We start from the raw sequence: 16,084 nt of genomic DNA, 5'->3' as shown, positions 1-16,084 counted from the left end.
CCCTATAAAATAAATGGCATACTAGTGTGCAAGAAAGAAAAGTTGACCTACTCACCCAGATAGCAATAATTTACCCTGAAGTTTCAAATCAGCAGCACAGTCCTCAGATTGACAGTTCCTCTCAAAAACAGTCTGTGAAAAACAGAGGAAAGAGCTGTTAAAACATGAAAAGAGTAAATCAAAATTCAAAGAACAAACATGCTTGGGCGAAATAAAAACAAGACCAAAATCTGTGATACAGGGATATATGATACGAGTGTTAAGGAAATTCAAGATGAGGCAAATTTTATATCTCTTAGAATTGGCTTTATTATCTTCTAACCGAACAAGAAGTTTCATCAAAACCAGACTCTCTTAGAGGTTTTCATCAATCCATTCTCCCTTCTCATCTGACAAGAGTAACTGCTCATACGATATTTCTGGCATTCTTCTTTCTCTTCCCAGCTATGTGCACGAAAATGAATCAGAATATGAAGTATTTATGAAACTATTTTCAGTCCTAAGGATTGCAAGTAAGGAAATCATGCAGCAAACATTTCCTCTAGACTTTATGTATGGCAGGAAACATTTCTGCCATCATGCAAGCAGTAGAAAATTACAAAGTTATGCATCAGTGATACTCTCAAATAATGGAACCATTGTCAATTTTGTGAACTCTGGTAATACTGAGGAAATGTAACAGATTGAAGCTAGAAACTATGAAGGAACAACATATGGGCATACTAATTAAATGGCAGTAGTTTGCCATGGCTAAACGAGACAGCCACCAGAAAGTGAAAGAAGAGAACAGAAACATGCTCTTGGCATCAAAGAAACCCAGATGCCATTAAGATCATGGTTACTTTCCCCTGCTGTTTAGACGACAGACCAATACCTTCCTAAGCACAAGGCTAGACTTTTCAGGCTGGAGGAGTCATTCTCTCAGAGCTATAATGCTCTTCATCCTACTAAATATTCGAATAGTCAATATGAATGTTGCCAACACTGTTCAGCAAGGAAACCTGGCAATCCACTGATCTCTTCCTTTAGTAGGAATGTTCCTTTCAACAGGCTTCATGACTTTTATTACCAAAGTAAATATATTTCAATCTTAAATTCAAGGACAGGGAAAATCAGTGCAGGACACACGTAATGGTCAGATTGGGTTGGAGAGACTGAGATGGCAAACCATACTGAGTTAGTACATTTTTTAAGAGTTCTGCCCAACTACATTAGGACTGGAAAAAGACTTGAATCTTAAGCCCAGAGGGCATAGAGACTTCTAGTTCATTATTTTCCAGGAAGGTTCTTGACTAAGCAGGCCGCTTTTCTCCTTTTTCTATATTGAGCACACCAAAAAGGAGTGGATGTTTCTGAAGTTAATTGCTGTGACGCCAAAATAAATTTTGCCTTTTTGCTTTTTTGTTTCCTTAATTTATATTCATAGTTCTATTGTTGTATAGCTATATAGTTCCTAGCTAGCCCCAGTACCTTTCCCTACCTTTTTTCTTCCCTGATAGGCAGAAGGACAAAATAAATTCAAGAGGCTCCAGGCCAGTGGGTCCAGGGCCCTATCCTATCTTGGTTCTTCCTGAGAGCCAAGGTTGAAACCAGATCTTCAAGATACATTTTCATAAAAAAAGTTCAGTTCCTATCTAAAGGGACAGGATTTAGTAAAGGGTTGAACCAAGCAGGAACTACCTTACCACTTCTGTCTCTAATTGGGGGTTTTGTTAGTTATGCTGATTTGCTAAGCTTATAAAATTGTTTTCAGTTTTATAAAACTGTGCGAGGGGGTGGGAATTTTCTGTATTCGCCCCTGGAAGCCTCCAATGAAGACCAGCCTTTATATTATCTCCTGTACTAATATTGTCTTAAAAGTGTGTTGTTTTATTTCTAGGCTCTTTAGGGCATCCATTTGATAACAGATCTCAAACTGTGCTGTAGGTTGTACTGTGTTACAAACAAAGAAAGGTGACAGGTGGCCAGCTGATCCGGACTATTTATTTTGCTCTTTCATTTTTCTTCCCTACCTTCTGCTTTCTCAGAATCTCAGAAGTGAAATTTTTGGGGGATTTAGAAACAAGGACTGAACTTACCCTTCCTCCTTAATAAAGACTACCACAACCAAAGGACAAGAATAATCCCGAGACAGGAACCAGGCTTCCTTCTCAAACATGGAACATTTCAGTGGTATAGTTTCAAAAACCTCAAACCACTGTAGCAGTTTCACATAGAAAGACCACTTGGTAACCCTCAGAGGAGAAAGAATAATAAACTCTAAAAAAATTCTAGCCCATCATTTTCTCTGTGTGATTGGCAGAAATCTTGGCAAAGTGAACACAGCAATCAAAGAAATTATCTGTACTTTTCAAAGTATAAAATACTGTAAGTACATTTAAGTAACTATCTAATAATCCTGGAATTTTCTTACTGAATCTATAGTTACTCAGAAAGAATGAACAAATACTTCATTTTCTAAAATTGCTGAGTATGTATCTCTTCCAGCATATCATGTACTAGAGAGCAAGCTACTTTGAGACACATTGGGAGTATTTCCTTATGTTGTAGATACCTTTGGGCCAGAACCTGTACCTAACTTAACCCTGCACGTTGTTAGGGCAGGAGTCCATTCCTGGGATATGGTACAGACCCTACTACAACATCACCACTAATTTCAACTCTAAGCAAACTTTAAAGTGGTAGCAGCTTTACAATGCCAGCTTTTAGGATTTATAAATCTCTTTAAATATTAAAATTGTTGAAGAGTGTAACCCATGGGTTGTATGTGTTACCCCTAGTGGAAAAAAGGAAGTAGGGTGAAACTAACTGTGGAAGCAGTGCATAATTTTTGCTGTTATTGTTACCCAAAGTGAAGAGGAGCAATTCTGAACAATGGTTTTATAAAATTTAATTTTATTCCACTAACATTGTACCAAGTACTTCACAGATCTGAACATATATATCAGAGATGGCCAGTAAGCCTCCTTACATAAAAAATACACATGAAAAATCAAGGAGTAAGAGATGGAGAGTAGAGATCACGGCAAAAAATGCCCTGAGAAACACAGCTGCATCTCTTATCTCAAGGCCACCTCACGTCTAGCATTTCCACAAGAAAAATAGGTTTTTGTGTGCTCAGTAACAGGATAACCTCAATGCTTCTAGGACACATCTTCACTGTATAAACACAGAACTAGAGTAAAGCTCATTCTCAGTAAGTCTGTCAGACTTCCTGCTACCACCAGATGTACAGCAAAGCAGAGAAAAAACCCAGCATTTCCAGGGTAGACAATTCCTCTCTGCACTTCTCCACTGCTGCACAGAACCCAGCAGCTATGGGAAATTGTTCCAGAGTAGTTCTCACCAAGTCTCCAAACCTTCTTGACAAACACAGTTTTCTCAAATTTGGAATGGTAGCTTTTCTGAATAAAAAAGATTGTGCTCCTTGGGAGGTCCAGTAATGTGACAGACATCTCCTAAGAGGTTAGGAAAGATGGATGGTACCCACGTCCTCCAGAGGGTAAGCCAAAAAGCCTACATTAAAGTACACTCATTACAAAAATGAATATACACATCTGTACACAATCAAACCTACAGTAAAGAGAGATCTAGAGCTGACCAGGAAGGGAGTATGTCTACATAGATAGTCAGATCAGGGCCTCAGAGCGAGCATCTTTGAAGAGAGGCATAAGGACTAAATTCCACATTTTGTGGCAAAGGCCGGGAGCAAATCTAAGAGAAAATAGGAGAGAGATAAATTTCTAGTTCCTACATCCTAAGCCATCCTAAGCATAGAGCTGGCTGGGTATTGGGCATGTAGATATTCTATTCCTTCTTGCTGGAAGTGGACTCTACTAAAAGCTGATAGGAGGTAAAACAAGTAAGGAGGAGCCTGGCTTCAGCCTAATGATCAGAGTTCTGTGCTCTGAGGGAGGTGGTCTGTGTTTTCAAACTGCTTCACTTTCTTTCAAAGGCTATCTAAGATTAAACAAATCTATGTTTCTGAAAGTAGGGAAGAGAACAGAAAACAATAATAAAAAAAAAAAGCTCCTGTGCCACTCCAGCCCACAGAAAATACTGGAAGTCTTTCAATATATTAAAGAGGAAAAAGGATTTTCAAAATATCCAACCTACCAAAATTCAGAAAAGCACATGGAAATTTCAGGTTGTAGCCAAAATGTACTATCAAGAGTTTGAGAGGTTGCCAGCACTATTCTAGTATGAGTTCTACCTATGCTTTCACAGTAAGAGAAAGCAACAGCTGAAGGTCAATATTTGAAGAGAAGAGAAACAGAATTCTCAAAAGAACTCTTGAAAGCATGTCATTTTAGGGACTGGATAAGAGAACAGTGATTCACTCTAGATCAGACATTTAACAACGTCCTCACACATCAGTCTACAAAAGGTTCACATAGCATCCCTTAAAAAGTGGCAGAGTTGGCCTTTGGTATCTGAGGATCCATTCCTTTAATTTCATAAACTGTGCCATGGACTTCTGCAGGAATACTTAGCTTATGCAAAATAATGGGGGTTAAGAATACAGTACTTCAATCTCTACACTAATTTCCAGTAAATTGTCACCAACCCTACAGTATGAGCAGAGATGACATCAGCAATTAGATCATGCTAGTAACACAGAAACAATTCAATAAGGGGGCTTGCCATTCTAATAATTCTTTAGTTTTTAGATATTTATGCTATCTGATTATAAATATGTTATCTGGTGAAGTTTAGTTCCTGGCTCTTATTTAGAAACCACTATATATGACCCAATTTTCAAATGTTGAGCTGTAAGCAACTCTCACTAACTTTTCTAGAAAGTATTTTCTGTTTATAGCTTTATGATGTACCTAAATAGGTACAGGAGCTTGATTTTAGACCCGAATTTATCTTGATTTTAAACCTTCAAGTTGCCTGAAAAATAAAGCTACATGTCCTACATGACCTACATGTCTACTGACCACAGAAAAAGGAATATAGACTGATTCTTTCGAGGCACTCCTTGCTTTACCATACTACAGCAGTTTCACGACTATAAGGCACACCCTTTTGACTAAAATTTTCTCTCGAACCCGGAAGTGCGCCTTATAGTCCGGTGCGCCTTATATGATCTACAAAGTTGCGAAATTTGCCAAACCAGAAGTGTAAGCTGTGAGCTGTGGGGGGAGCCGGCAGTGCCATGGCAGCCGGCTGGAGGTGGGCCCAGGGGCCCACGGTACGGCCCCTGCCGGGTGGAGGTGGGCCTGGGGGCCCGCGGCTGCCGGGGAAGGTGGGCCAGGGGGCCCGTGGCACTGCCCCTGCTGGGGGAGGCGGGCCCAGGGGCCAATGGTTGCCGGGTTGAGGCGGGGCCTTGGCCAGCAACTGCGCGGGGAGAGCTGGGGGCAGAGCCTCACTGCAAAAAAAGAGTGCACCTTATAGTCCGGTGCGCCTTATGATCGTGAAATTACTGTACTCATGGAAACAGTCCGTTTACATATGCTGCTAAGCCAAACACAAAATGGCTGATTTAAAATCCCACTAGAAGAGCAATTATTACTGTGAAAAACATTCCAGGATTTCATCAGATGTGCTGGCTAAAATGAGAATACATGATTTCCGCAATACCCCTAACTGAGTGGCAGAGTGACAAAGGCAGGAACACCAGGGGAGTGAAACCAGTGTGCTGGTACCGCAATGTGCAGGGATGAAGGTTAGCTGCCAAGCTTCCTCAGCTCCACACAGGCTTCATCAGAGCACTAGGTTTGAAGGCAGAGAGCACTAGGTTTGAAGGCGGAGAGCACTAGGTTTGAAGGTGGAAGGGAATAAGACCAGGCTCATTAGAGATGAGCCATGGGGCAGCATAGCACTGTTGGGGTGAAATCAACAGCACAGCTGAAGTGCACCTACACCAATGCACACGGTACACATCACAAGAGAAGCTGGAGGCCACTGTGCAGAGGGAAAGCTATGATGTAGCTGCCATCACGGAAATGAAGTGGGATGATTCACAAGACTGGAGTCATGGCTACAAATACTTCAGAAGGTGGAATCTTCTGGCTGTACAGCTGGACCCAGAGACTTACAGTGAATGAAACGAAATCCAGATGGCCAGTCACTGTCTCCCACAACATTCTCCTGGAGAAGCTGGCAGCCCATGGCTTGGACAGGAGCACTCTTTGCTGGGTTAAGAACTGTCTAGATGGCTGGGCCCAGAGAGCGGTGGTGAATGGTGCTGCATCCAGCTGGTGGCCAGACACTAGTGGGATTCTCAGGTCTCCACTACTGGGACCAGTCCTGTTAAATATAGTTACTGATGATCTGGACAAGGGGAGCAGGTGCACCCTCAGTAAGTTTGTGGACAACAAGTTGGGTGTGAGTGCTGATCAGCTAGAGGGTAGGAGAGCTCTGCATATGGATCTGGACAGGCTGGATCAATGAGTAGAGGCCAATGCTATAAGGTTTAACAAGATCAAGGTCCTGCACCTTGGTCACAAACTCCATGCAGTACTCCTGTAAACCAAGCTTTTCCAACTGAGGAAAACTACAGGAGAATTCATCCATTTCACTGAGTGGAAGACTCTGGGCTAGCTCATGACTAGCACATGGCCACTTGTCAAGCCATCTAAGCCAAATGCAGTCGTCCACTATTTCAGCTGACCAAATTCATCAAGGGCAAAAGAGACACCACTGAAGTGATGGCAGAGGTAGGAATATAAATTGTTTTCAGCAATACCACTCTCCAACCAAAGGGAAAACAATTGCAATTAGGCAGGAAGAGTGGCCCATGATCTCTGCAAGAAAAAATGCAAAAGATAATTTGGGAGCTTGCCCTGCCAAGGAGAAGGAGTTTTGTGGCAAGCTATTTCATACGGAACATAGCAATTAGACTGATCCCTGCAGTCTCTCAAGGACTTCCAATATGCCTAGGTATAAGTCAATTAATCTTCAGATGTACCATTTACTACAGCTGTATTAAGTTATTCAGCTGCACCAGTAAACTGAACTGCCCTGGCTCCAAGACAGGAACATCCTAACTCCTGACCGATGCTAGGATTGCAGTAGCTGGCATAGGTTAAAATCATGCCAAGAGCCATTTCAACAGCTTGCCAGAAAAAAGATATCATTCCAATGTCACAGGCACAGCTCAGCTTGCAGACAGTGACATGACCTGACTCAAGAAGGAACACTGGGATCTCTGCTCTGAAGAAGACACCACCGACAAATCCGGACCACACTGTGTATGTGGACACTACATTTCATCCTGTCCAGATCTGTCATTTCTTTGCAGTATGAGACTGAGGTGCATGTGCTAGTTTTAAAATACAGAATTGCATTATATGAGCAGCAAAGCAAAATCACTTAGATGTATTCCTAAATCATCTCCATGAAAATCCTTCTATACTCTCATCCCTGGCAACCAAGCTAATTTATTTACATAACCAGCTTTTCGAACACAAGTATTTCAAAAAACAGACCCCTGCTTTAAAAAGGTGAAGTTCATCCAGGAAACATGCAGTCTTATTCACTCAGGACTGCAACACTGGGCACAAATTTTCACTCGCAGGACAGTGGCACAGTAGGAATGAAAGGTTGTAGACATTTTCTCTCTCTTCTTTTAACTAACAAACAGTTTTGGTAATGACAAAGTCCTGGAGACAGTGACAGAACTAAATCTACTGAGAATATTTTCCTAAAACAAAATGGTATCTCCATCCACATAATACCTGGTGATTTTATTACAGTATTTAGAAGAGGCAGAATTCTAGTCTATCACATTTTGAACTCTAAGATACTTTACTGGATGCTACTAAGAACAAATCCCCACTGTATTTGGCAGGATAGTTTTCTCCTTCTTGGTTAACATGTATTTATACAGTGCATATACGAAAATAGTACAAACAATTTACGAATAACTAAGCCAAACCCAGTTCGAAACATAGAATAATTTCCCTGAAGCAAGAAGACTTACTAGCTTTTCCTGTGGATGAAGGTAGCAACAGGATTTGGGAGGTAACAAAGAGGGTAATGGAAAGTCATTTCTTACTGGATCAGCAGGATCTAGGGTTTTTGAAAACAACACACAACTAGCTATAATTGAAGACATTACTACTAACATTAACACTGATTTTGTCCACCTGTCCTCACCTGTGCCATATGTTCTGGAAACAGAAAACACTACAGTCTTGAACTGGACTTCCAAAATGTAAGGTTCCTCCATAATCATTAGATTCTTTGAAAACGTAAATCCTTTATTATTAATTTTGGTTCCTACTGTCCCTTTTGGCCTTTCAAAACTATTTTTCTTACAAGATAACAAGACTTTTGAAACAGAATGCTACATTCCAGTTTTCCCATGAACTTAGTCTTTGAGAGACCCAGCACTATGCCTCGAGGCTACTTCATCAGGGCTTTGTCTCCATGACCCCCACGATAACTCCGAAGCTCTTGTCACGTCCTTAGCTGAAAGCACACTTGCCGGCACACCCAGTGTCAAAATCCTTTTCTCACTAATCTAACAACATCTGGAAAACGAATGGAAAGGGATTTTTAAACTGGTTCCCTCCCATCTAAATTGCAAAAGAAAACAAGTCAGAGAAATTCCCAACATACTTTTGTCCCTGCTCTATAACCTCAGCATTAAGGTACTGAACATTGATCTGAGACTTGCCTGCAGGGCAAGATGTGACCTTTTCAATTTAAGCCCATTAGTAAAAGATACAAGAAGCTTTGTTCATGTAACACTCAGATTTACAGCAGTGTTAAAGTTCCAAAGCTCTCCACAAATTATCATATTGTTGCAACAATACAAAATTCATATACACAAGAGCCCTACAGCCCCTCTTCATGAAAGTAAGTAATTCTTGAATGCATCTTTCATTCATAAATTAATAAAAATAAAGCATACTTGAAAAAAATTCATGCCTCTAAAGTACAAGAATTATAACCAAATACAGTTCAAAGCACTAGGTTATATAGTGAACCAGACAAAATGGTTTAATTACTATTTTTTAAAGTAGTATTCAGGGACCTTATAAGCAGAATCAGAAAGTAATGCTACAGATGATGATGCTATCATGTCAATAGAAAATTAACTTCTTAAGGTTAAAAACCAGATCTAACAATTTACTCTAGACTTTTCAAAGCTAGAAAAGGGGAGGGGAAATAAAACCATCCTATTTTAACATGGCATGTCCTACAATAACAGCAGGAGCAGGTTTCCTTTTCAACATGACTGGATGTGTGAAGTCCCCAAGAAAAATGACAGTTGAGTCAGGCAAATTTTTTTTCTTCTGCCCACTCAGACAGTTCCCGTGTCCCCTTCTGCACTAACAAAGGTTTAACCTGGAAAGAAGGCCAGGAACAAGCCTTTCATGAGAACCTCCTACATTAAAGGAAGAACCAGAAGGAGTAGGACCTTTCTCATCTTTCCCTTCCCAGCACAAACACCCTGAAACAAGAAAGTGACCTCACTTTGTGCTGCCCAGCCTTGGAGGCACAAACCTTTACTGAAGTTAGCAACAGTTGACATTGTACAAAAAAGCTGCTGTGTGCAAACGACCCAGAGCTTGGCAATCCACTTTTAGAGCCACCTCTGCTCCAAGTTCAGCCTGTGCTTTCTTGGGAAATAACATAGTCCAAATCTGACCTGATTCCTTTGTGCTATCTTCTGTCCTCTCTTCCAACGAAGAACGGGCTTCAGAGCACTTAGTTCCTTGTCCTCTTTTCCTCCTTCTATCACATGTTCCCCAAGACTGTATGAAGCTTCAAATACAATTGGAGAGATGACGTCCTTGACTCTTTTCTGTACAAGAAAACAAACAGATATTTCACCTATAAATATAACCAAGCAAGTTTCTATCGATAACAACTAGATTATTTAATTAAATATGCAATTAAACCATATTCAACACTGCAGACAGGTTTCTCCACTTCCTTTATCTTTCTCCAGTTCAAACAGGAATAAGCACACTACAATGAACAAGTCAAAGTTTTTAGAAAAAATTTTTTAAGTTATTCTTTTGGGACCTACTCTTCAAGACACAGGAAGCAACGGAATGTTTTGCCAACCTATAAATCAAGTGGTTTTTAATAAAAATGTTTTCTTAAAAAAAAATAGAAAGCAGTTAAATTATTCCTGCAGAAGCAAAGAGCAAATAATCTTAATCTCTGGGGTTTCAAAATTCTAGACTTTGAGATCACCTCCAGTGAGCTCCACTCATTAAAAGAACAGAAAAATCCATCTTCTGTTGCGCAAAATCAGTGAAATGAATGGCTGAGTAAAGGTACTAATGTGGCTATAAAATAGGATTACAGACATGCAGAGAGACAAGAAAATCCATCTTCCAGTATGTTTCTCAAAGCAAAATTTACAGTGTCCCCCATCCTCAGCACAGCAACACTTCCAGTTTGTAAAAGAAGTTTTTCAGTTTCTTTATTTGCTTTTTGTAGTCTTCATACCAGATAGAATGGTGTCATATTATTTGGCTGATGGGACAAAAGGATCACCTTTTCTTGTTGCCGGAGCCCAAACCACAAAATTCATACCATTTGTCACAACATGCAATGCCTAAACCCAGATTGCTATTCCGGACAAAGTGCTCATTGTGCTCTGTTCAGTCCTGACTTCCAAAATCCAATTTACCAGAAAACCTAAGTGCAAATGCTCTACCTTTTCATAGTAAAACATTCCTCTTAAATTTTAGTTACTTAAAAACATAGCATTAATTCAGCACAGATGAAATTGAGGCAATAAATAAATCCCGTAAGTAAGCACATCAAACCTTCAAATGGGTCAACTCTCAACTTTGCCTTGCACTGGTTAGTGGGTTTCTCTGAACACAGCCCGCCAACCACAAGAAGCAATTGAGATGCAATGCCATTAAAATTACATCTTCCAGATGTGGGAAACCTAGGTACTAACTGGCTTTCAGACCACCCTGTCTGATCTGTTTCAAGACAACTGTTTGCTCTCTCCAATATGTTGACTGTCCACAGATCCCTGAAGTCAAAGATTAGTGGCTAACCAAATTCCCAAATCATTGGTTAGTTGGATGAATAATAGCAAATATCAGGCTGGATGACATTTACCCTCCTGCACCTTCAGCCAGCCCTTAAATTCCGTACCCTAATTATGAATGTCTGCCAGTACTCTGAAGTTTAGACTGTACGTTGCTTGGAGCAATTTGTGCTTTCTTGGTAAAGAACACTGATCAACAACAGACACAGCAGCAGTGGTGATAGCTTGACCTCTTCCCAGTGCCATAAAAAGGACTATGCATGATCTGTTAATCCTCTCAGCAAAAGAGACACTCATGCTTGCAGCCTCTTCCTCAGGGTAGAAATTGTACCATACTGAGTCTTCTAAATAACAACACTACAACTCACAGAAGCTGCTAGCTTTGCTCTCACAGAAAATCAAGTGTATTAACTTAAGTGATGATTGTTATCAGCCTACGTGAAGACTTAAAATACAGAGAAACACAGAATAATAAAAATGTACACGGTAGGTTAAATTAAAATCCACCTGTCATTTTTGTGACTTTATTACTGCAGTATGGTAAGAATAAGTACTTAATCACTTCTACATGTTTTAATATGGTCTTGCAGAGCTCAGTCCAATGCCCTTTAAAGTCAAAAGATAAGTTTCCTATTGGCTTGGATGAATGTTGGAGTGGACCTTCATTGTTTGCTGGTGTTCTGCTTGATTTTAGTGGTGAAATTGTGACTTCTTCACCACCACAGCCCTGGGAAATACATTTCACATACCTGTTTAAGTAAGGATAAAATCATACATGCTGCCCAGTTATTAATTTTGCCACATGTTCAGTCCCTTCTGCTCATAATCCTTCAAAAACAAAGGCAATAGTCTGTGACATTTTCCTCAGTAAGACAGAGAAAAAAGAGTTCTGTCTCACAGGTACACCAGACTGTCTGGGATGTGAACACATAAAGAGAATAATTAATATTTGGCCAAATACAGTCTGGAGAAATACTATTTTAGGTTGGAAATACAATCAGTTTCTTTCTCTTTCAGTTTACCCAAATGTATTGTTTCCTGGGTTGAATCATATATTGATGACACAACCTGCAGATTGCTTTTAAGTATTCCTGATTTCTAAGAGGAAGTCAAAAGATTTAATGAGAATAAGGTTTGAGATAGACTGAAAAAACCTTTAAGTCAAGGAAACTGCACATTTTTTGTATAAGTTGCACAACCCTAATGAACTGGATTTGTCAAGGGACATGATCTCCAGAAGCAGCTTTTACATGTAATCACTGTTTGGCACCACATGGCTGCTATGCTATGGAAGTGGTGTAGGCTAAAGACATTTCTAAGCACTGACAAAACAAGCCTGGCAAATCATAGCATATGGTCAGCACAGATCCAGTAATAGAAAAAAAAACTTGAAGGACACTATAATGAGTGTAATATGTAAGGAGTCCAAATTATGAACAGAAACAACTATGCAACTAGGGTTAAGTTAGTAACAGCAATAAAAATCTGTACTGACTGGAGTCACTGAACTGGTGCAAGTTTTCACCGTGACTAAATTGCAAAGCTTACCCTAGCAAATGTGATAACAAAGGCTTGCTATGTCCTCTCACAGAACAATCACCTCAAATAAATTGTTGAATGTTGTGGCAGTAACTGTACATGTTCCTTCCACATATTCCTTTTTTTTTCCCTCTGTCTTAGCAGCGAAGAAAGCATTGCCAGATTTATGACTGTATTTCTGTTTGACTTTAGTACCAAAAAGTCCTAAAAATCTGAAAAGTAATCAAAGAGCAACGATCAAATGTCACATCTGTGACTCTGAGCATAATTTCCAATTGAAGACGGAGTGTGATAACTGGAAGAAACAATTTTTGTCACTTTTAATAGGCGTGGACTAAGGCACATCGTGACAATACACAAATATAGAGTCCAATACCCTAAAGGCACACTGCCTTGGCAGGCAGCCACTGCCTTCTACAACCTTAACTTTAGGCTACCAAGAGCCCACACACATCAGGAATTCAAGCAAATTTGGCTGGAACAAGACAGAGTTTCAGTCAAGGGACAGGATTTATTCTACCCATGGTGCAAGTGGTTGCCAGACTGGATATCATTTCAGCTTTCTTTTGGCTCAGTGCCGCAGTACACTCAGGGGACTGTACATGAGCTCAATAAATCATCACATTTAATCCCCTTTCTTCAACAAGGTGAAAGTCTCCAGCAAGAACTCTAGAGAGTGCCAAATTCCATTTTTAATTATGGCCAGTGGGCTGAGAAATAAATTAAGATGTAAATAATGCCCACAATCTACAGCAGGGATAAAGGATGAAGCACGGCCCTTTAAAGGAATGAATATCAACTAATATTCAACAGTATCATCTGAGGAAATACATATAATCATCAGGATGACTTCTACAGTTGCTTGGCGCTTTTGTTCTTGTTCATGTCTTTCTGTAGTTTCTCTTTTTCTCTGTGGGAAAGTTCTCTGATCTGTCTGGCCTTTTTTTCTACTCCCTCTGACTTGATCCTCAGGATTTTAACCCATGCATGAATTCCAGAGCTTTAACTGAATTCAACACAGCTTTTCAGTACTTCTGAGAATTAAGTTCTGTTTAGTTAAATGACAGAGAATGGATTCCAGAAACTGTTTTTTAAAACACTCAGCTTGAAACTTTTAGTCTAAATGTATTTATTTCGGGTGCTAAATAACAAGCACTAATAATAGACTAGGAATTTTTACTAGCTTAAATAGACAGAATAAATTTGACAATCCCAATCTAACAGACAACATATTAATGGTGCAAAATGTATGAAAGACACTATGCTAATGCAGCATACAACTTTAATCAACTCACAGATCACTACCACATACATCCTCAACTCAGTGCCAAGAGATAAACAGTTCCCTGATCAGTGATCTCAAAAATTACTCAAATGTCCACCAGCTTTCAGAAACAAAAGCCACTACTGCCACCATCTATCAAATGAAATCACTGCTGTAGATCTTAATAAGCATACATTGTAGCTCTTGAAGCAGTAAGATGACAATGCTTGACTCTAAAATGAATTATCTTCTCCTGTTATCTGTCTCCCTCTCTAAATTAAGAGTCATCCAGGGTGCAAGGTTTAAAAGCCATGCAATTCAATAAGAGTTTTAATTAGACAAACTGGCTTTTAGCTTGGAGAGATTTTCATTCATTTCAAATGAATGAATGTGTATATGTCATTCTAGTACCTGAAAATGAATAAGGAACAACTGAACTTCCTTGCCATGTTCCTTTTAACACTTAGCAAGTTCAGATATCTTTGGTGTTAAGTCCCAGTGCAAGTTAATACTTTCAGCCTCCTACTATGCAAAAGAATAACAAACTTCGTCCTCGCAAGAGTTTTCCTCTGTCCTTTGCTTAATTTGATAAAAATAGTAAGTTATTTCAGACTGGCATCATTTTAGAGTTGATGTCTCCCCTCTGCAAAGACATACATAACATCGCCATGACAAAATCAGCTAGAAAAGATCTAGTTTCCTTTACACACAAATTGGGGATTTTTTAATACATATTATTTTAAGGTTTTAAGATGTTACTGTAGTTAAGAGGGGAAAAAAAACAACTGCAAACTTTTTTCTAGAGAAGAGACAGAACTAAAATTTACTTGATTGGTAAAAGCTCATTTACAAAGCTACCGGTGAATTTTTTGCCAAATTTATAACATATGAAGGCAATCAGAGGTTTAATGTTTCGATCATGCATGCTACTGTTTTACAATCTTGTGACAGCTACAATTCAACAAGTAGGTGAATAGTCTTTGTTGCTAAACTCTAACTATTGCAAGATTTCTGAAGAATCTCAAAGTTTAGAACAGGGGACAAAAAAAAAAAAGGTATTTGCAGGGTGTCTCATGCCCTAATGTTATTTAGGGTTAGGGTTCAAAAGAACGGGAGTGCTTTCTTTATCATCTTCCTAAATGCTTTACTCCAGTGCACAACTGTTTCCATTAGGTCAGCAACTCCTCTTGGCACACACACTGAAAAGTAAAAAGATGTCCTGGGAAAGAAAAAAGCAAATCCTAAAACTAGTTAAATAAACAGCAGGCGCCTGGGAGCCTGTATGCATTGAGAGAACACCCTGAGACCCTGAATGAAGAGCTGGGAGTCAAAACCCAAGCTGAGCACAGTCTCACTGTGAGTCTAAGTGCTCACCTTCCTTGGGCACCTGGGTTCCCACTATCAGCTTGTGAGTGATAAAGGTATTACTGATAAAGGTATTGCTGATGTGGGCATAGGACAAATTGCAATCAATAGTGCAAATATTCCATGTCAAAGGTTACAAAGGCTTAGCAATAATATACTATTATAATAATCCTCTCGTAGTAATCAGTAAATAAAGTTACTGCCTGCCATCCAAATTCGGTACTATGTATTAGTGATCTCAGATCTTGATTTTTCAGCTCTGGACTAAAATGCATTATGGCAATATAGTTTCGTGTTCTTTTCACACATTTGAATCTCAGTCCTTTTATTGGACCTACTGTTACCAGTTATGTTTTTATTATATGTTTTTATTTCTCTCTTTTATAGTTCACTTTCAGTCTTCCATTAAGGTTGTTTAGATGAAAAATACAGAAAGTTCCTTTACTATCTAAAATCATGTTATTCCCCTTTGAAGAAAATAGAACCACTGGGTTAAACTTCCTGGTACCAGGCAAAGCACAGCAATCTGCAATATATGACAAGACACCTGCAATACCAACACAAAAATACAAACCCTTAGAAAGCCCAGGATCTGATGGGTATTTATGAAATGAAGATGTGGACTTAGGTGAGCAAAGAGAACCCAAGAAGAAGGAATAGAGATAACTCAAGTTTTTATTATTTTGTTCTCTTTCTGAAAGAGAAAGAGGAGGGAATAGTATACAGAATAGAGATAATAATTAAATCCAGACTCTTCCTGCACATATGTAACTTAACATATACTCTTTTTTTTTCCCCACTAGAGTTTCCACATTTCATATTCCACTGATACAATGTTTTATCAAAACAAAGCTTTAAAGAGATTTCCTTTAAACTACACTGAGTGCAGAGTAAGAGTTAGTTTAACTGCCTCTTTCCTTTTATACAGCATTTCCCTC

The 16,084-nt window shown here is 39.3% G+C and overlaps 1 protein-coding gene across 1 annotated transcript in view; it reads right to left on the bottom strand.

The window, feature by feature from the left end:
* The window catches only part of ITGA9 (integrin subunit alpha 9), a 227,338-nt gene that overhangs the window by 100,714 nt on the left and 110,540 nt on the right, over positions 1–16,084 (bottom strand). Inside the window, exons 16-17 of the mRNA XM_033077526.1 lie at positions 9,608–9,763; positions 56–132 (exon numbers count right to left, since the gene is read on the bottom strand). Coding sequence (XP_032933417.1) covers positions 56–132; positions 9,608–9,763 — 233 coding nt within the window. The remainder of the gene's footprint in view (positions 1–55; positions 133–9,607; positions 9,764–16,084) is intronic.

This window comes from Catharus ustulatus, chromosome 1, assembly GCF_009819885.2.
Source record: "Catharus ustulatus isolate bCatUst1 chromosome 1, bCatUst1.pri.v2, whole genome shotgun sequence".
Classification (NCBI taxonomy): domain Eukaryota; kingdom Metazoa; phylum Chordata; class Aves; order Passeriformes; family Turdidae; genus Catharus; species Catharus ustulatus.
The sequence above is the reverse complement of the archived record's forward strand: the minus strand, read 5'-3'. Positions and strand labels throughout refer to the sequence as shown.